We start from the raw sequence: 23,272 nt of genomic DNA, 5'->3' as shown, positions 1-23,272 counted from the left end.
TTCAAATGTTTGTGCAGATTTGACGTTTGGAGAAGCGCAAGCTTCAGCTTTCATTTTTGAATTGGGTCGAATGTGATACGATCACACACACCTTTTGGTTGCATTGATGGAAGCGAGGAAGGGATGCGCGTTCAATGGTATCGTTGCAAGAGATGAGCGCGAGAGCATTTGATTTTTCAAATGGGTGCGAAAGAGACAGCATTGACAACTGATGATCAGTGTATATCTATGAGATGTAGATAGCATAGAAAGTAACATGGATGAGAGAAGATCGAATGATAGGTCTTCAGTTTATTTGCGGATTTTGTGACGAACGCATAACGCTCTGCATTAGTAGTAAGTATTTGAGAACAAACTGAAGACCTATTATTCGATCATCTCCCATCCAAAACTTCACAACCCTTTTTATCAACGCCTAGTTTTACAGGTTTGACTGACTTGCGATTTACAGCTCTATGGGGCTCTGCACTGTTTTGATTTTGCAAGGGATTTTGACGTTTACTGGCCTTGTTGTTTACAAATTTTGTGAAGGGGTGAAAGAGAGAGAAAGATTTTTGTGCAGAGCCCCATAGTGATCCGACAAATTTGTACCCTAGATTAAATACCTAGGACTATTAGTTGAATTTGTATTATTTTTGTTGTGCCGAAAAAGTAGCTTCTCATATGTTGTTGTGGTCTTCGACACTTTGTTGATTAAAACATAATGTGTAATTCCCAATTTGTTTTTGTTAACAATTGAACTTTGTTTGTTTTCGGCAAAAAATTGTAAACTGACATTTCTTCGTCCTTGAAGTTTACGTTTTTCATACATTTTTTTTTTCAATGAGCACTAGCTTTCATAGACTTCTCTGAAAATCTTTGACTCCTAACATCCGGAGGCTCAATAGGTTAATAGGTACTTTTAATTCGAGTTTTTTATTTTTGCTCACACAAGGATGTTGCAACATAATATACTATCATCGCCTCACATGTGCAGAATGTTGGATTCCACACTCAGATGTAAGCACTGAGTAACCAACAACATTGACGTAAAATTATTTAATGGCACAAACATTAGCCGACGCATCCACATTTGGATATCACAATCAGATTATCAACTTTACCAACCAACCGAACAGGCCCGCAAATTCCCAATTCCTAATTCAGAGCCTCCAAACACACAAGTCACATTCCGCACTTACCCTGATCCGTTCCTTGGTACTCTGGTCTGCAAATGTGGAGCCAACCGCGGTGGAAACGATGACGACTATCGCACAGCAGCAAATGAACCTGGAAAGGAAAATAGCAACGCAATACGATGTGAATGGAAAATCGATTAATTTAAATTAAACAGCAAATAACAATTAAACCAACTGACAGCAAAGGGGCTTATAGTGAACCGGACAAGCGTGAACATTTGCCGCCCTTAAATAATAGTTGGCCGGGGTCAATCCGCTTTGAGGCGATAAGCTGGCTACCATAGGCAGCTCTGGGAAAAGTGGTTGAGTATTGTTATAAAGTGTTATTTATAAGCGCTCAATATACTGCGTAAGTAAAAGTACCAATGTTCACTAGTAACTTTTAAAAATCTGAATACCTATACTACAAAAACTGTAATTTCAAGAAGACATCTGAATTCATCACAAATCATATAGCTGACTCTAAGATGTTGTTTTGCTTTCTCCCAAACTTCATTATTTCAAATTAACGAAACTTAAATGGGTTAAACGGGTGTCACGTAGCCTCAAATGTATACAAATTTCATCTACGTAATGAAGATAACCCCTGTTGATACACTCAGTTCCCCCCTGGAAATTTTTCTGAAACCAACCATGGCCACTAGTACAATTTCAAAATGGTCAACTTATTCACCATCCCAACCGTAGCGAATTGCTATTACAAATAGATGAGTTCACACCAAATTTTCAAATCATTATCTAAAGTGGTGTAAAAGTGGCGAAATGATTCAATCGTTTGTCCATTATTGCACTATCAGCGTCACGCCATTAGTTTCAGCAGAACCCACCCAACAATAGACAGACAGCCAGGGACAATTACTGCGACCGAAGTTATTTGGAATCAATTAAGTGCAAATTGGATTCTTTCCAACTAAAAGCCATTTGTCACTATTGTCACCATGCCCAACTATGATGGATAGGGTGCTGCGTTTCGATTCGATTGTCGATGCGTAGTGATGCTTGATTCCTATAGGACTGGAATGGAACTGTGCCAAAGGTCTCGCATCTGTTGGTGGGATAAAATGTGAGCACTCAGTCGGCAACAACAAGGTAAACACGTATCAACCGATCAAACAAAAGTCGAAATTTGTTTAAGTATCAAAATGGTTCCACCAAATGCGCATACTGATCAGCTGTGGGGTGTGTCAATATTTTAGATCAAGCTGGATAATGTAGATACTAACGTATGCTCGCAGAGGATGGTTGGATGAACCAATATTGTGATGGAATAACCTCACCAATAGAAAAATGTGTAACTTTTGAATAGAACAATTTTTAAATGTTTCAAGCCCGTCGATAGAAATTATAAAAATTATACATACATTTTCCAAAAGTCATTAAAATCAATTTAAAAAAGTGCTTAGTAAATTTTACACCTACTTGAACTGCTTCAGTCATAGTGATGGCTTAAAACATTGCATCAATCATAAGATTCAATTGTTCAGTTAGAAAATTAAAAACAGAGGAAGACATATCACTTGAAGTGGGTACATTTGATGATTTTCCGTTAGAATTTTGGGTAGACGAAGAAGCGGAGTAGGACTACCTGTGGCGATTGTCTGACATTTCCCCGAATGCAATTTCCCCGAATGACGTTTTCCCGAATGAATCACATCCCCGAAAGCTTTTTTCCCGAATGTACCATTTCCCCGAAAAAATCTTTATGTTAGCTACATACTTAAAGCTATTCAGGATTATGAAATTGAAATTGCCAAAAGGTGTTTAACGTGCTGGCTGATGTAAGGTTTGATGAAAATTTGTTACATTTGTTATAAAATCCATGTGTTTGAAGTAACTGGTGTTTAAAATGATGTGCCGCGTGCATTATACTCAAAGCCACTTAAAAATCACTCATGATAGGCAGTTTCATTGTAAGCGGTATGATTAGCTTATGACTGTTTGGCTTATGGACATTTGGGCGAATGGACATTTGGCTGAGTTATGCCTTCTTAGAATTGTGGGCTATTATTTTATTTAAAATGTTTCAATAATTATTGGCAATTAGCTGATAATATTTCAATTTGAATATCCCCTTCTTTAAATGATAGGCTGTTGTTTCAAATTGTTTCAGAAAATTTCGCAAAGATTCATTATTCGGTTAAATGTTCTTTTGGCATGTATTCATTTAGTCAAACGATTATTCTTTCATAATACTAAGCGTGCCATACACGACTGTAACTACAATAAGCCAAGCTTTAGTACGGTAGGCTAATTAAACAATCCATTATATCTTGCCCTACCTAACTAGACATTAGACTGGGCCAGCTCAGTATGGGAGAAAAATAAAATTGTAGAGTAAGGTGGGGCAAAAGTTCGACCTTAGTGGTAGAATCAAATTTTCCAGGAAAACAATAGCAGATGAAACAAAACAAATACCATACAGCGAACCTTCAACATATTGGCCATAATTATACTGAACAAACTTGTGTCAAAATATTTACCCATTTTTAGTTATAACAGTTTTAAAATTGATTGTCTTAAACGAACTTTTGCCCCACCGGTGGGGCAAAAGTTCGAATCTAGTGTGGGGCAAAAGTTCGCTGGCTAAAACACAAAATATCAATACTTTTATGCCAGACATACTTTATACCAGCCGTAAGCTTATGTTTGCCGAAAAATACACACTAAATTTTCATCAAAAAATGCCCAAAACAGGGTTAATTGTAATACACCCAAAAAATAGCAGTTTTTCGCAAAACTAAGTGAAAATGTAAAATTTTTGTGACATTTTTCGCACGATCAGGCAAATTTCGCTAAATTTGAAGGTAATATGTAGATTTCAGGAAATTTGAAAATTTTTCCGTGGGTTTATACATGGGTCGAACTTTTGCCCCGCAGAATCGAACTTTTGCCCCGCTATGGGCCAAAAATTGATTCCAACTAATTATGGAAAAACTAATACACGTCAAAGCATCCTTATAATAGGCCTAGAAACGCCCTTATATAAAATTTTGAAAAATATTTTATCTTCATTTGGTTCCATGCATCGAAAGTTTGACCAAATATTACAATATTTACTTCGAAAAACAACAAATAGCCATAACTTTTCCAAATATCAATCGATTTTTATGATATTTGGAGTAAAAGTTTCTAACTTGAATAGCATTAGAACCACCATGACATTTCTAAGTTTTGATTTGATTTGAGCTAGAAATCTTAAAAAGAAACTCTTGCCCCACTCGAACTTTTGCCCCACTTTACTCTATGATTCCGCGGGGCACCCCCCAGGATTATTTCTTGGGGTTAGAGGAAGCCTTTCTGAAAAATTCAGCTCATTTGGTCGTTCCATGAGCTGGCGCATTCAAATTGAAGTTAATATGGGATTTTCAGCTCAAACATATGAGCAACAGCACATCATCTACTGTTTGGTTCAGGAAAATTGATGATCGCGTTCAATTGGATCCAGAATGTCAAAAACACTACTTGATGTAATAGCGAAGAATATTGTAAAAGATTGTACCATGATGAAAATTAATAAAGTTGGTGTTTTAATCATCTGAAGTATATCATGCAATACTGATTGTATTTCTTCAACATAGCTTGGAGGTAGCCACTAAACGCATCATAGCCACCTATGACGCGGGGCGAGCTGAGGTACATGTCGCATGCATATAAGTGACTGTACGGGAGTGTTGATATAAGCCTAACTTTCAACAACTGAAAGAGTAATGAAAATGGGATTAAATCCAGATACAACCTTCTGCAATTATGTTCATTTGGGTATCAACTAGTGTATTTGTCATTCTGGGCTTATTTGATCGCGAACAATTAGTATACAGAACGAAACAGTGACATAGGATCAATTTTCAATATATTTGAGACGAATATCCCATACAAACTTCAAATCTAATGCGCCAGCTGGTGGAGCAACCAATTGAGTTGATATTTTGAGAGAGCTTTTTTCTTACCCTAAGGCTCATATCTAGGGGGTGCCCCGTTGAGTTTTACAACTTTTTTGTTTAAGGGCCAGTCTACTAGACATCGATTTTTCCTTCTAGAAACTTTTAAAAAGACGACACCATGCTTCTATTTCAGTTTTCTGACAATAAATCAGTTTACAGATAAATGACTTCATTAGAAACAAATTTGTAGAAAATGACCTAAAACAAATAGCCGAAAACATCAAACGAAGTGAGCATGTTAATAATGAATACCCAAAATGCTAATAATTATTACTTAAATAGAAAAAAATGCCTATTCAATGAAAAATCTTCATCAAGGGTTGATCGGAACCATTGAAAATATTGGTTCAATACATTAGCATCCGTTATATTTGCATTTACAATAAAAATTGAAGAAATAGCATATAATTACCAGAACAAAGTTTGCTTCAAGTTTAGCTCTGTCATTATTTATGTATATATTTATCTATGAAGAATTGCCTTCTTATTAAAGAAGGAAAAATTCCTGTTGAAATAAGGAGAAGCTGTGAGCAGAACAATATTACCACAGCAAAGCTTCAAAGAACTGCCTACGATTGAAAAGAGAAAAGCCTAGCATTAAAATTATCACCTTTTCGTGGTGCGTTATGGGGTAAAAATCTACCAGTGAACCTCGATAATGACAAAGTTATACGACATGCACTAAACAAAGGACACGAGAAATACTACAATAGATCATATATTAGTCGCAGTGGTTTATGTTCCTAACAGAAAAAAAAGTAAATGATTATTAGAGCAGTAAAATAAAGAAGAACAACCTATGTTCAAAGAAGGGATATTTACAAAATTTAAAACAAGCAACTTTTATGGTATCAATTTATTTTTACAGAAAAAATAGAACATTTCCCAACACAAACTACTAATGCGGAATCAATGATCGAATAATAGCCTCGAAACGATGTACTAATCTGTCAAATGCGTCCCGAACAAAATTGTCGACTCGTTTTTTTTCTTTTAATATGAGCAGAGAAGCAGAGAAGATCAAAATGTCCACAAAATGCACAAAGTTTTCAATCAGTAAAATTATTTAGTAATTTTATCGATGCCCGTTCAGCCAGATGTCATTAAGATAAATTATGTCCAGACAAACGACATAAGGTATCAGATTTGCTCACCTCTTGGATAATCTTTCAAAACCCACCTTCTACATTTTCTACATTTTTATTGCTAGTCTTAGCATAATAAAACTTTGGTTCTATCCCGTTAGGATCGAATGCCGCTAGGCCCAATGCCGTTAGGACGAAAGGGTAATTAGGCCGAAAATGGTCGATAGTTCTAATGAACTGTAAGATCGAATGGATACCCAACAGGGATTTGTCAGGCTGATTTGCGTTATCTAGAAGCCGCCGAATGAATTGTAAGGTCGAATGGATTGTTAGTTTTCGATCAGGATAATTTGCATTACCTAGAAGCCCACAATATCCGCTGTGAAATATAAGTAGAAAGAACAGCCTTTGATTAAAAGAAGGAAAAAACACTGATGAATGTGATAGCCTTATGAAATAAGAGTAAATGATCAAATGTTACCCTAACAACCCTTTCGGCCTAACGGATTTAGGCCTACTGGCCTTAGCACTATGGGCCAGAAATAAAAATTTCGCGACAAAAGTCCAAAAACCTTTTTTCAATAAAATTAATTATTGAGATGAATTTCTCATTATTGAGAACATGTGTGATTGTAAACCAACCATCTTATTTGATTAATTACATTATTTCATTGCACTTTATGGGGCTCAATATTGTCTAAACTGTAAAACTTGAATTTCACCCTATCTTAAGAAAATTTGGTTTGAGGGGGAAAATGGCAAGAAAAATTATTGTGAGCACATTTTTGGAAAGTAAATTAAGTGCATTTTACATGTCTGGTATAAAAATAAAGTTCATTTTAAATTTTAGCATTGATTTTACAATGTACCAGTAATATTCACTATATTTTAACTATTTCACCTTAAAAGTTAAGGTATTCCACCGTATTCGGCTTGCAACCATTATGAGGTGGAAACCTAGACTCCACTCTTTCATGTGCTCCAAAAAGTTTTTGCATATATTTGCGGATGGCCGAGATACATCGGTTTACGTACATGCGATAATTTAGTCGATTGTTTAACCCCATATTTTTAACTTCGATGCTGTTCATACAATCACAAATTAAATAAGTTTGATTGGTATAAAATAACTAAAGCCCAGATAACTGGGGCCCAGATAGCCGTAGCGGTAAACGCGCAGCTATTCAGCAAGACCAAGCTGAGGGTCGTGGGTTCGAATCCCACCGGTCAAGGATCTTTTCGGGTTGGAAATTTTCTCGACTTCCCAGGGCATAGAGTATCTTCGTACCTGCCACACGATATACGCATGCAAAAATGGTCAGAGGCATAGTAAGCTCTCGGTTAATAACTGTGGAAGTGCTCATAAGAACACTAAGCTGAGAAGCAGGCTCTGTCCCAATGGGGACGTAACGCCAGGAAGAAGAAGAAGAACTAAAGCAATCATAATGCGTTACTTTTGAGCAAGTTTCCGTTTATAAGCTAGGTGACATCCAGAAATCTGGGTTGAGTTGGTTGAAAAAATTACAAAAAATAATAATTTTGCTAATATTCTCCGAGGCCATGATTTGTACGATATGATAAGACCACAACAGAGGAATCTGTTTGAGGTTCGCGATATAGGGACTAATGCGTAGTTTCTGGAAAACATCCAGGTCAAAATAACAACTCGAAGATTTATTTAAAAAAAAAACAAATTTTTGAAGAAATATGAAACGGCTGAGATTGTGATGTTGAAACATCGAAAATTTGCCCGTTTCTTAGTTTGATGGTTCACATAGAGTGAATTGAAATAAAATAAAAATAAAAATAAAAATAAAAATAATCAGACGAACTATTCATTTGTACATAAAATAATCATCTTATTCCGGCGAAAAGAAATGAAGATTTTTAATTCTACTTGATTTAATTCAATTCAAAATCAATTTAATACGAGATCTGGACAAAAATTCACGTTTCTTATATAAGAACTTGCTGCACGTAATCATATAATGGATTTCATAAGCTTGGGTTTACCAGATGTTCTGATGTTTTAACATATCAAGTTAGGCCTCCATTACAGCTAAAATATTTCTGACAATAAGGTTTCGAAAGTGATTTTGATTGAAACGCTTCAAACAATTTGAAGTGTCACATTTTAAAACAGCATATCATATACAAATATGTGATTCATATTATCTTGTTCTATTTTGGACCATATCTTTATAACTTTCTGATGATTGTATGGCTTTTCCATAGGTAATGCACAGTAACAATATTGCGTTATAATATTTTAATAGTGTAATAAATGCAAATGTACGGTGAAAGACCAATAAATACATCAAATAAACAGTTGCCAATGCATTCCAAACAACTATGATAACATTTTTCATGCAATTTTTAACTGTTCTGAGAAACTTAACAGTGTACTTACTTTGAAATGTTTGAAACATATCTTTGAAAATGTACTATATGTTTTGTAAAATGATGAGCGAATTTGAATTAATAATACCTTAATTAACATATTTTCCCAAATACTCTCAATCCTTATAAATATTCTCAATTCAATTCAAAATGCATCTAAGTCATCCCAAACATGACATTTTCATGCTTCCTCAAGTTTGTATTACTTTTAGGTTCATTTTTGATCATTTTGAAGGTGTTTGGAATTTTGTCGCGAAATTTTGTTTTCTGGCCCATAGTGCTTAGGCCAAAAGACATTCGGCCTAACGGCATTTGCGATTGTCCGACATTTCCCCGAAAACCAATACCCCGAATCAAATTTTCCCGAAGGATTTTCACCCGAAAACCATTTCCCCGGATGTACTGTTTCCCCGAAAGCTTTTCCCAAAGACATCTATCATTCATTTTTTTATTATCGGTGTAATAGACTATATTCAGCACAGTTGCTAATCGTTTCAAACGAATGATTCTCTTATGAATGATTTGAATCGAAAAATGTGATATATGGATTGGAAATCGATGACAGTTTTTACTGGCATGTCTGCTTTCAAAAACATGTTAAAATATGAAGTTCGGTATTCAAATTTGATTATCCTAAGAATCGTAATGCATAAAATGTAGAAGGTAGGTTTTGAAAGAATATTCAAGAGATGAATAAAGCTGATGCTTTATGTCGTTTGTCCGAACTTAATACACCCGATTCTGTTTTTGCACGGGGGATGCGTACCGTGCAAAAAAGTTTTCAGTTCAAAATTTCAAAAACCGTGCGAAATAAGTAACACATTTCTCGACGTTCTCGAATCGGGTGTACATCTGAATAACATCTGGCTGAACTGGCAACGGCAGAATTATGAAATAAAGTTTGACCGGTTGCAAACAGTTTGCAGGATTCAAAGACGTGACACAAATGAGATGCACTGAAGACTGCATGAAAACTTAGAAATAATAAATGAGTCACTAAGTTGATTTGAGACGCATCTGACAGTTCAGCACATCGGGTTCAAGCTATCGTTCGATCATTACTTCCGCGTTAGTAGTTTCTGTTTCTTAAAACGAAAGCAGATGGTTAATTTTCTTTGAACTTTGAACTGTAGTGGGACTGATATGGGACAATCCAGTTTGGTATTTTTTCCTAGTTTTACAGAACAAATAATATTATCTCATAAGTGCTGAAATAGCATTGGAAGATATGTTGATAACTGAACTTAACTCAATTTTGACGAAAATGCAGGTGGGACTGATTTGCGATTCACGGCAGTACTGATTTCATCAGAAATTTGCCCTTCTGATGTTCTTTATACATAAATATATCAATAAAATTTAACAGAATTTTTGAAACTTTATTCAGATTTTTTTTTCTGGTAATTACATGCTATTACTGTTTGGTAAACTTATATAGATTGTCAGTAAATCAATAAAGAAGCATGTTGTCTTTTAAATATATTTAAAAGGAAGACTCGAGGCTTAACTGTGTAGTAAATAAACTCACTGTAGCTACTGTCACTAAGTATAATGCAATTACGTTTAACCTAGCAGATGTATGGCAAAACGACGTTTGGCCTAATATGGCATCTCTGCGTAATCGCGCGAAACAATGTGAAAGAACAGCTTATTATTATTATCAGCTAAGTGTCACTAAATATTGAAGAAGTATAAATATAAAGAACAGCCTATTATTCTAAGAAGGCAAAACTAAGCCGAATGTTCATTCGGTCAAATGTCCATAAGCCAAATACCGATACTCCAAAGATACCGCTTCCAATGAAACTTGCTCGCTTTTTTCATCAGGCTATCACAAAAAAAGTTGTGTTGAGTCCAATGCCCGTGGCAATTTATTTTGAACATCTGCTACTTTAAACACATCGATATTATAGCAAACTAATCAATTTTCATCTAGTCTTACATCATCTAGCATGTTAAGTACTCTTTGGCAGCAGGATCATGAATAGCTTTCAGAATTACATTACGATTTTTTTCGGGGAAATGGTACATTCGGGAAAATAATTTTCGGGGAAATAGTACATTCGGGGAAACGTCATTCGAGGAAATTGCATTCGGGGAAATGGTTTTCGGGGAAAAGTCGGACAATCGCATTTGCACCCCAAATTTTAATACTGAACTTAATGTTTGACATATTTTTAGAAGCAGGGCTTCCAATAAAAACTGTCATCGATTTCCAATCCAAATATCTCGTATGTCGTTTCTCGATTCAAATCATTCATAAGAGAATCATTAGTTTGAAGCGATTATCTGACTAACTGAATTCAGTCTACTACTCTGATAGTTGAAAAAAAAATAATGAAAAATGTGTTTGAAGAAAGCTTTCGGGGAAATAGTACATTCGGGGAAACAGTGCATTCGGGAAAATGGTTTTCGGGAGTAAATTCTTCGGGAAAAAATCATTCGGGGAAATGTCGGACAATCCCTGTGGCGGTAGGGTTTTTTTTTTCATTTGATTTGAAACATATAGAATTGGTTCTCATAGTAGGGGAGGAGTTCAAATTACCTGCTACGATATCGGCAAAGGATTTACCGTGGGTGATACATTCGAAATTAAAATATTCGAACGGCTACCCGACGGATTAAAATTAGTTTGTGAATGAGCATGATTATGATCTTCCTGATGGGTATGATTCCTAATCAAGCGATCGTTAACTGAAAAATGAGTATTGTTCGATACTCTACCAGGCAAATTCCGGAAACGACCGTTATCGTAACGGATATTATCTTTAATCTAACTGGCACGAGTTTCAACGACTCTTCTGCGTGAAGGGCAATCTCAAAAATTTTACTCATGATTGGCCCCGCAATTAGAGCATATGAACTTGGTGGTATCTTCCTTTACTGAACAGACGTCCTTAGCGTGAGAAGAATCTCCGCAAATCATGCATTTAGTATCCATGCGGCAATGCCACAGTGGTCCAGGAATCAGTTTTACCCGGAAAGATGCATTTTGATCTTTAGAATGAAACATTAGACAAAAACGGTCTTCTACAAAGTTGTTTGTATTAGTTAAGCCCTTTGTTTGGTTTTATTAAAAATTAGGGTGGACCACATTTTCATCGAAATTGTGTAACTAACTTTCTTATTTGTAGAAATTATATTATACATGCTTCAGCAAAGTTGTAGACCATTCAATTTCAAGCAACTTTGCCAAAAAAGTTTTTTTGTATCTCTTAAATTGACCGATTTAGAGCTTTTTTCCTGCAGTGACATAGGGTGGTCCGAACAAAACTGGTTTTCTGGCTCTAGAGTTTTCAATTCAAATTTCTCATCAAAGTAGTCTATGAAACACTTTTAGAGCTTTAAATAATGCGTAATTTGGTGAGTTAAGAAACTCGCTATCTCCTTTCGTTTAGGAGTTATTGTTGTTTTCCTCTCAAAAACAAGCCTACTTTAATTGTGAATATCTCTGATTGGGGCAAACATAAAAAATATCTTTTGACGGCATTCAAAAGAGAAAATAAAATTGTATATTATATCAAAAAATTACAGATGTGTTATTTTTGTAACTCTAATAAAATGCCTTGAAAAACAAAGGTTTTTAAGCAGAAAAACTTTAATAACTTTTGAACTAAAATAGATATCATCAATATTTTTGCATGAAAATTTGCGTTTTGTTAAGTTCTTAAAGTCGTTCATAGACCGCTTTGACGAGAAATCTGAAATAAGAAAGATAGGGCTCTAAAACTATTTTGAAGATTTTCATGGTATGTGTTTCTTTATTATTTTACATTTTGAGCATGAAAGTGAAATTTTAGACAAAAATGATCTTCTACAAAATTGTTTCTAAAAATGTAAGCTTTCATATTGTGTCATTTGAAACTAGGGTGGTCCACAATATCACACATATCATATAATCAACTTTTTTATTTGCAAAAATACTGGTATATGCTCTTAGGCAAAGCGGTAGAACTTGAAATTTTGATCAACTTTGCCAAAAAAAGTTTTTCTGTAGCTCAAAATTTGACCAATCTAGAGCATTTTTTCCTAATCATCGCAGGGTGGTCCCACAAAAATAAGTTTTTTAACTCTAGTCTTTTTTAATATTATTTTCTCGTCAATGTCGTCTAAGGACGATTTTTAGAACTTACGAAACGCAAATTTTCATGCAAAAAGATTGTTAATATCTATTTTAGTTCAAAAGTTATTAACGTTTTTGTGATAAAAAATGTTTGACTTTCAAGACGTTTTATTAGAGTTACAAAAATAACACATCTGTATTTTTTTGATATAATATACAATTTTATTTTGTCTGTTGAACGCTGTCAAAAGATATTTTTTATGTTTGCCCCAATCAGAGATATTCACAATCAAAGTAGGCATGTTTTTGAGAGAAAAACAACAATAACTCCTAAACGAAAGGAGATAGCGAGTTTCTTCACTCACCAAATTACGCATTATTTAAAGCTCTAAAAGTGTTTCATAGACTACTTTGATGAGAAATTTGAATTGAAAACTCTAGAGCCAGAAAACCAGTTTTGTTCGGACCACCCTATGTCACCGTAGGAAAAAAGCTCTAAATCGGTCAATTTAAGAGATACAAAAAAACTTTTTTGGCAAAGTTGCTTGAAATTGAATGGTCTACAACTTTGCTGAAGAATGTATAATATAATTTCTACAAATAAGAAAGTTAGTTTAATCATTTCTATGAAAATGTGGTCCACCCTAATTTTTAATAAAACCAAACAAAGGGCTTAACTAATACTAACAACTTTGTACAAAACCGTTTTTGTCTAATGTTTCATTCTAAAGCTCAGAATGCATCTTTCCGCGTTAAACTGATTCCTGGACCATAGTGCAATGATTTGTACCATGACTCCACTTTTGGCACCGACGGCACTGAGTGGGGTTCTGGTAATTTCCTCCAGATTTCTGGAAATGTTCCCATGTCACACGGACATCGAACATAAGTTTTGCTTTTTCTAAAGCTTTAATATTATTTAGTTCTTTTTTGTTGAAGTGAACTAAATAATATTCTTGAGAAATCCCTTTCCGAACAATGCCAGATTGGGTTCTTTTTTTCATAATGATTACTTGGACTGAGGAAAATCCAAGTAAATCATTTATTCCATTTTTGATCTCTTCAGGTGACTTATAGTCACTTGAGAGACCTGTCAAGACGACTTGCAACAAACGTTCAGTTTTGTCGTCATAAGTGAAAAATTTGTACTTCTTCTCTTCAAGATGTTTGAGAAGAAGTTCACGATCTTTAAGGGTTTTCGGCAAAACGCGAAAGTCTCCTTTCTTTGCAATCTGGAAGGAGACCTTCATTCCCCTAATGGAGTTCAAGATCTCCTGCCTAAATCACCCAAATTCGGAACAACTGACCACGATACGCGGCACTCTTTGCTTCCTCACTTGTATCAAAGAGCCTGGGCTAGAGACTGCTTCGGTTTGGTGTTCGGAAAATTTGTCTAGAGCATCGAACTGATTGTTCATTTCGATACAATCAACAACATTATCCATTTGACCCTTGAAAGAAAGCGCGCTTTCCGGGAAACGTCCTTTCTTCCATTCTTGCCACGTTTAGTGACAAGGATTCAGATTCATCCTTCCTTTTGTTCGTGGTTGCAAGCAAGTTAAGTGTATAAACGAAAGAAGACGTAACCTTTTAAGAGATGTTCTCCCAAGACGGTGTCCAAGAAAGATTTTAGTTGGTAATTTTGTTATTCTAACTATTATTCCAAGAAACAAATATCATATTCGTTATTTAAATATTCTTCTTCAGTTGCACAGTGTGAAATGCATTTCAAAATCTACTCTACCGAATAGCTGCACTGATTCAAAGCCAAATCCATTCAAAACTGTACCCAAACTTCATTCCTAATAGCTTCTAATCTGCTCTCAACTCCGTATGTCAGCATTTTGTTTCACATCCGTTAAACAAGCTCCTATTAGCCCTAACAGGACACACATGCATAACAAATTTGATTTCATTCTAGGCACAAGACGGAGCCAACAAGAGGTCAAGGCTCCAATGAACGACAGCATCGAATTTGACACTCCTAAACACTTGGCCCCTTTGCTGTTTCGATGACACTTCCCGTCGCAAATCGTTAGTATAACACATGTTCCCCACTTGGAATCCTACGACCGAATAGTCCAAGTGACAAACTTTTGTCTTATGATGGAATTCTACACACTGACCGTTGTTTAGACTTCTGCATTTCTGTTTGGATCAATTCTGAGCGGATGTCGAGGACGAATGCGAATATGTACCTCTTTCATCGAGTGCCACACTGGTTGGCATATATTTCAACAGAAGGTCTCCAATGTCCCCCCTGTCCTGTGCAATGCACACCATTCGTTTTCCGCACTTCGAACTTGCTGCCATAAACACAGTTTCGAATTATGGTGTGCGAAAGACCATACGAAAAACTTGATTCTAATATTACTCTCCTTGCTTATTCAGTTCCAATGGATGCGATGGTTGGGCCAGATCCAAAGTGTATGCAAATTTAAATTGATTTTCTTCTTTTCCATTATGCTTTCTGGTCGGCACTATTTTGGGGCTTGTAATGCAATTTTGAATTTCATTGCACTGCTCCTATTCGGGGTGGTGGTCCTCTATCCAGCAGCATAAGGGTATGCGATACACTTGTGCATATATTTCATGTCGATACCCAACAAAACGATACACGGAATTTCTAACACTGGGGATAACAAAATAGAGTAAGGTTTTGTGTGCCTCGATACGAAGTCAGGCATGGCATGAGACGGAACGTAGTTTAGAACTTGCTTCGCAAAATTTAATTTTCAGTACTATTTGTAAAAAAAAACTTTTCGCGCAAAGTTGTAAAACATTCATTATTCACCGTATCGTCAGTGAAATAGTCGAAATCTTCCTTGCGGTATCGCAAAACGAACCCATACACCTTAAATTATATCTGGTCTTAGTTGGTAAACCACATGGAATTTAAGAGAAGAGTGTGGAATTTGTCCAAACATTTAAAATTATTTATGAACAATAGATTACAAAGAAAGATCTAAGATGCTCAACATTCGTCATCTGGTGTATGAAGATAAAATAATACAGGTATGCCTCGATTTAGTGGACATTTTTATTTAAAAATTGTTCATAAAATAGAAGCAAATTTATTTCTTTTTTTTGTTTTCTGTTCAGTGAAAAGTGAAAAAATGAATCATTATCACTGAAAAACTAATTTTTGATACAAAAATCAATGTTTCAAGGCTGGTTTGAGATAACATATTCTTGCTGATAGCAGGCTGCTATTGAAGTATTGCATTTTAATACTACTTGTTTTCACTTTTTCATTAGACTACCCATAAAGGAATAACTGTCCCATATGGAAAAGTGGGCATTGAGAAAATTGCACTCAAAGTTTGAAGTTTGTCTTCTCAAACAAATATTATATTTTTTTAGTACATTTCTGCATGCCATATTAATTTAGCACCAAGACCAAGCTGAGGATCATGGGTTCGAATCCCACCGGTCGAGGATCTTTTCGTAAAGGAAATTTTCTCGACTTCCCAGGGCATAGAGTATCTTCGTACCTGCCACACGATATACACATGCAAAAATGGTCAGTTGGCACAGAAAGCTCTCAGTTAATAACTGTGGAAGTGCTCATAAGAACACTAAGCTGAGAAGCAGGCTCTGTCCCAGTTGGGACGTAACGCCAGAAAGAAGAAGATGTCCTGCACCACAGTTGCAGCATACCTGATTAGAAGTGATTGAACACAAGTCGGCACATTTCCTAAACACTTCCGTCGTTGCGCTATTGTATTTTGAACATCATTGGTGAAAAAACCACGCTTTTCGTTAACAACAGCTGTGTTGGGGTTTCGACGGTGAAAAAACCACGCGTTGACTAGAAGAATAATAAAATCTCGACCCAAATCTAACACATTGGACTACAGTTTCTTTTTTACCTGTGGGGGAATAGAATATAACCACTGTCTTAAGTTTTCACCATCCTATTTTTGGCAGGCTTGCTGACGAGCTTCCATGTCATTAATATTGTTTTCCATAGCGCCAACCGAGGCGAGAAAGGCCGCCTCCTCATTACCCAGAATCGAGTAACGTGAAGGGACCGAAACCAGAGTTGTTTGTGGACAAATTACGAGGAGAGCATAACTTTCCTCATTGAACGAATAACCTCTTTTGAGATGAGTCTATTCGTAAAAAGAGGTATTGATCAAAGAGAAGAGAAGTTATCAACTCTAATGCGTACTAAAACGTATAGGGGAAAGCGGGGTAAGAGCGCCTGCCGGGGTAAGGCGGACCACCTTCAGTTTGGCATGAAAATGGCGGTTTACTTGAAAGTTCACCAATCACCACTTAAACGCAAGATTTGATGAACAAAGTTGATGCTCGTTGATATTAAATTTGATCTAAATTTAACAGATGCTTACTTAAGAATTTCGTATAAACCCATTCATGCATTAACAGAAATGTGAAATATGCTATCTTTCCGTCTTCCCCTACATATGGATCATTAATCCTAAGAATCAACATGTGAGTGAATCACGCTCTCTATGCACTAGCCTTTCATGGTTCGATTCCAGTTTGTGGCAAATTGCATAACTGTCTTAGTAATTAGTTGAGAATTTCTTGCTGGACTAGATTAAACAACTACTAAAAGGATTTTTTGACAATACTCTGGAAGAGTTATTGCTCGAGCAGAAGCTGAAATACTGAACATCAAAATGTGATACTGATGTCAAAGAGATAAAAGATTTAAAGATAATATCAAAATGTTATTGGTGGAACTTCAGAGCCATGCCATAATTTGATGTTTGCAGATTTAATGAAAAGCTCGCTGTTATTGGTTAGATCTTACAAAACCTTAATATAACATGCAAATGCTATTCCAGGAGTAAATTTTAGATATCATTTTCAGATCCTTTACCTCCTATATCTATCAAATTGATATCACTTTTCAATATCCATATTAGAATTCGCTATAAGGCAGCATCCATTTATTACGTAACGCTAAAATTATTTTTGTTTACCCCCTTCTCCCCTCCATAACGCTTTTTGTATGATTTTTTTATTTTTGTATGAGCCGTAACGCTTGAGCCTATTCTCCCCTCCCCCTAGAGCGTTACGTAATTTGTGGATGCCGCCTAACCTAACTAACCTTTTTTCGCCTGATTGGGTGGTTCAGACCTGAGAGGGAGAAACCGATACGAAATTTATGTGCGTCAAGGTGAGCCGAGATTCTGCTGTCACGAACTGTCACTGTGAGCCCAGATCTAAAACAATGGACAAACATTATAAAAGCGCGTAATCGATTAAAACATATTTTTGCATTTTATCAAATGTGACAAAAAATCGATTGAAAAGCTATTCATGCTTAATCAAAAGTAATGTCACAATAACACCTTTTATTCTGATTGAAAATAAAGTATTCAAATACGCATCATTTTACTTTTTCCAATAAAAACGAAAATGAAATGCATAGAAAACTTAAGCCCTTTTTCCATGTTTGTCCAGAACGATCGAAGGAACACAATAAAAGAAAACTAGCGATTTTCATCAAATCTGCCTTGATTGTCGTTGGCAAGCTGGAGTTTTCTTGCAGTTCGAAATAACTTTGTGTCATATTTCGTGTGTAGTATTGGTGCCTCCCTCCCAGGTTCAGACCAATACAATCCAACAACGATACATTCGGAATTCTGTGATTTTCTAACAATCACAACAGACTAGAGATGGGCACAATACACCCGATTCTGTTTTTGCCCGGGGGATGCGTACCGTGCAGAAAAAGTTTTCATTTCGAAAACCGTGCAAAAAAGTAACACCATTTCTCAACGTTTCATGCAAAAATAAGGTTTTTGGTGGAAAAAAATGTATGGAAACTTTTTTTGCACGGCTGTGTAAAAAAAATTCGTGCAAAAACAGAATCAGGTGTACTCAGATATTGAGAGCGAATTGGTGACTCACTCACAAATGTGAATCGACTTATATGATCGATTCAATGACGCATTTTAACGAATCATGATTGATTTCACCATCTCGTATAAGATACAAAATAATTCAACACCATCTCGTATAAGATACAAAATAATAGCAACGTCAAGTATTTATAACTGTCTGATGTACTTGACTATCATAACTCCAACTCAAAAATAGTATCTTCTAACATTTTGAAGCTATTCCCAAAAACTGCGTAGGGAAAAAATGGGAGTATTTCTAAATAAATAATGGATGTTTTAAAAATATTTAAATGGGATTTTATAGGGTTCTAAATTTTAAATTCTAATGAATCGCTTGTTCTCATCTAGGACAGGACATGACAGCTCAACTAAGACTGCCCTGTTGTTTTTCCGTCGATAACCTTGGCGATAAAAAATCCAGTGTTACCAGTATCCTTTTTATGCAAATCTTGTGAACAAAATCAAATATCAAAGTTCATAATCTGATTGTTTGTTGCACGCTTTATTCATTTAGCGCAATAGAGGATACTATATTTCCAAACAATTAGTTTGAAATTTAAAACCGGTGATGTTTTTAGAGAAAATTGACACAATTTCCACTATTTTGGTCTCAATTTGCTATTTCATATTTATTTTAGCATTGTAGGAGCACATGTTTTGAACTTAACATCGAATATAAATAGATTTGCAACAAAAAGATTTCACGAAAAATTTCCAAATTTTTGATGAAAACTCTAATTTATGGACTGACAACACGGTCGAGCTAGTAACAAAGTGCCCTGTTGCAATCCAACTCAACGATGTGAAAGTAGGCCTTTGCCAAAACGACCAATGAGAAGTGGTCTTTTTTGACAGGCAATTGGTTTCATTTTTGTAGGTACTTCGACCTGTCACGTCTTGTCTTAGGTTCTCATAAGATAAATAGCTTTTCAGGTATTTTCAATTTAAATGAAAATATATAATTTCAAATTTACTTATGTCAAATATCTATAGTTTGGACAGACAACAAAAATTTCTAATTTTTACATTTTTCAACGGATTTACAAGGACTCGGTTTCGACTCATTTAAAAATCGACCACAGCTGAAATCGGATTTTTAGTTTCTATTAAAATTTCATACACTTCTTCTTCTTCTTTCTGGCGTTACGTCCTCACTGGGACAGAGCCTGCTTCTCAGCTTAGTGTTCTTATGAGCACTTCCACAGTTATTAACTGAGAGCTTACTATACCAATGACCATTTTTGCATGTGTATATCGTGTGGCAGGTACGAAGATACTCTATGCCCTGGGAAGTCGAGAAAATTTCCAACTCGAAAAGATCCTCGACCGGTGGGATTCGAACCCATGACCCTCAGCTTGGTCTTGCTGAGTAGCTGCGCGTTTACCGCTACGGCTATCTGGGCCCCTACACTTAATAATTTCCAATAAAATAAGCGATGGTCTGATCATTTATCGTATCAGCAATGGTGAATACATTTTTCAGATTTTTATGGTATTTTTATGACTTAGCACAAATTTCGTACAACAAAGTCGCTCAAATATATCGCGATTTGTGCAAAACTAATAGAGGAGCTTTCAGAAATGTAACACTATAAATAAACAGGTAGCGATAAAAATCGCTCTAAATTCAAAATCTGCACTTGATAAATACAAGAATAAAATGTGTGAAAATCAGATTTTTATCTGCATTAGTCTCAAAATGGTAGTATGGTAAAGTCGTGCCCATACATTCTGGGACACCCTATACATAATAAATTTACAGAAATACTTATAGAAATCTAATCATAATTTATCTGAAAACTTCGCTGAATTGCGATAATTACTGAGGTTTTCTTGGAAGCAAAACGTAGCCATACCCACTATTTTGTTTACAATTATCTACCAACATTACATAAAAAATTGGAGAGAATTAGAAAAACATCTTTCTAGAAGTTAAATGATAAATTCTTGGTGTAATACTAGAGACATGCCTCCGCAAGTTCTTTCTATTTTTCCTTTAACAACATCGGTTTATTTTTAAAAATTAGATATTTTTCTGAGGACCTTCAGGAAATTATGATAATCGAAATCAGAGAGTTGACATATAAAGGAAATTTTGAAATAATCAAAAGATATTTGTAAATGCCAAGGTAACCAGGAAAAATTAAGATTGCGGCTTTGCGTGGTCATTTGGACGACCCCTTACTATAAAATAACGTATCGTAATAAAAGTTTATTAAACCTCATTTTGGACAATTTTTTTTCTTGATTTATTGTTACCTAAACTTATCATTAAAAGTTTATTGGCCTATCTGAAATTTTAAGCCATAAAAACTGGAACAAAAAGATTCATTCAGCTTGGAAATCAAGCGCCTTCAATGCTTGCAACTTATTTCCGATACAGTGCTTTGAATTGCTCTCATCAGAAACTTCTCCTATTATAGCTTGACGAATGAGTTTTTATCTCGTGATGATATGGTTGTAATAGCTTTACATACAAACGTGTTTGGAACATTAATCCTAATTTCTTCATAGTAATTTTCATGTAAATCTACATCATCTTTGGGCAACCTTTGAATCACCTCTGAAAAAGTTGAAAATGTCGTAGTACACTATTTTTATCATAAGGATAAAAAGTAAGATATGGGAGATTAGATTTCCATTTTTTTTTATTTTTGAACCACTCTAGTGTAACACGTATCATATATAAACAGTAAAGTCCTACTAAAAATTTGAGTTCAAGCTTATACAATAACTTCTTTGAGTACTGGTCTTAACAACTACAAGCATAACTTGAATGTTTATTTATTTTATCAATCAAAACAGATAACGGCTCATGAAAATATATTCCACCAAGTTTTGAGTCCAAGAACCAATTTAGATTATCCATTGTATTTTTGAAGTAAGGTTATAAAGTCGACAAGCACAATCATTGATCTCCGTATTCAACTATTACCACGAAGGTTCATCAATACATTCTTTGTCAAATTATATGATTAAAAACAAGTAAAAAAAAAAAGATTTCCATATTGACTCTCTCTTACTCGATGTTGAAGCACGATCGAGTTAGGAGTGTAAAAACACATTTTTTAATTTTTGAAATTTTATTTTAATTATTTTGATAAGCCATACCGTAAAATGGGGTGTTAAGGGATGAAAAAAAATCATCTCGAATTTCATGCAACTTCTAGTATGTCAATAATTGAATAAAGGACAGCCCTACCATTCTCTCGTCATGTATATCAAAAGCCAAATACATTTATGAGGATCCTATGCTAGATTATTGAGATAATCATGAAAATGTGTGATTTTTGACGGAAATGAAAAATGGGGTGTTAAGGGATTTGAGTTTCGTAAATAAAACCATATTTTGCCAACAACAAAAATTAATCCTTTTGGTCAATAACTTTGATGCTTTCATTCATTTTCATAGGTTATGTTCAGCCTGAATCAGGTTATACATCAATATTATTGTACTTATAATTCCTGCAAACACAAACCGTTTTATTTTACCTGCTAAATCATTAATAGCTACTAATCTTTTTGAGATCTATCAATACATCGTAAAATTGTTTTGAAATGATTTTTATACTTATATGTAACAGGATTAAAACCTGTAGATTTGTAGTTTACGAATCCTATACGCTATGCAGAGAAACTTCGAAAATAACCTAGTATATAAGGATAATTTGAACAAACTTGATAGGGGAATATCTCCAATTTTCCCTGTAAATAAAACACTACATTAACAACGTATTTGCATGCAACATCCAGTGGCAAGGTCGAAAAAATACTGAAGAAACGTGTTCCAGTATGGAGTGGAAATCTAACGCAAACTCTATAACATAATGCGCTCAATGCCCGACGAGGCCACGATGTTTCTCAAAAAGGAATCACATATGACAATATATTATTATTGTTTACAACTTCATAGGATTACGACTGAAAGGATCACTGGCTTCAAAACCATTTCAAAATAAAAGAATCATTCCAACTTTCTAAACATTTTATCAGTGTGATCGAACAAGTTTTGAAAATAGTATCTAGAAAAATCCCATATTTACTTCAATACGTTGTTTTCAAGATTTTTCCACTAATTTTACCGATTTTCGAGATTCAACAGTTTTTGTGAAATTCAGTAACAAACAAATTTGACCCCTTACTTGTACAATGCAGTTTAAATTCCCGGAACAAGCCAAAAGTACATATATTGGAACATATTACGGCATAAATCGAATGAGTTGTTACTTGGAAAAAGTAGAAAAGGTAATCCCTAAACACCCCACTTATTTTCAAAAAGAGACTTTTTCCATAAAAATTATTAAATGTCGAAATCTAGATAAAATTTTCGGGACATTTTGTTTGCGTTATGATCTTAATTAAATATACTTATCTTCTAAGATAGTCACATATTTTTCTTAATTTTATTTCAGAGTTTTGTCGTTAAATGTATTTAGCCCATAAAATTCATACAAAAATGTTTTGAATCGTTTTCAATATCTAGATTCCGTACAAATGAAGCATTTCAGAAGACTGACGTATCGGCTTTCGACGTTTTTGTGACCTGTCAAACGTGATGGAGAAGTTCTATCCCTTAAAACCTCACGAGTCCTTAACACCCCATTCTATGGTATACAAAATGGTAATTTTTACGTGAAAAATAGAAAAACATAAACCTACATGACAATTTTGAGCAAACTTTGAAAACAAAACTTATTTGCCTGAAATAGGTTATCGACCTTAA

At 34.9% G+C, this 23,272-nt stretch overlaps 1 protein-coding gene across 1 annotated transcript in view; it reads right to left on the bottom strand.

Moving 5' to 3' along the window:
• Positions 1-23,272, bottom strand: part of LOC110676696 — a 199,652-nt gene that overhangs the window by 66,282 nt on the left and 110,098 nt on the right. Inside the window, exon 3 of the mRNA XM_021845554.1 lies at positions 1,182-1,269. Coding sequence (XP_021701246.1) covers positions 1,182-1,269 — 88 coding nt within the window. The remainder of the gene's footprint in view (positions 1-1,181; positions 1,270-23,272) is intronic.

The sequence above is a fragment of the Aedes aegypti genome, chromosome 2 (assembly GCF_002204515.2).
Source record: "Aedes aegypti strain LVP_AGWG chromosome 2, AaegL5.0 Primary Assembly, whole genome shotgun sequence".
NCBI classification, from domain to species: Eukaryota; Metazoa; Arthropoda; class Insecta; order Diptera; family Culicidae; genus Aedes; species Aedes aegypti.
This window is presented reverse-complemented; position numbering and strand designations above follow the sequence as displayed.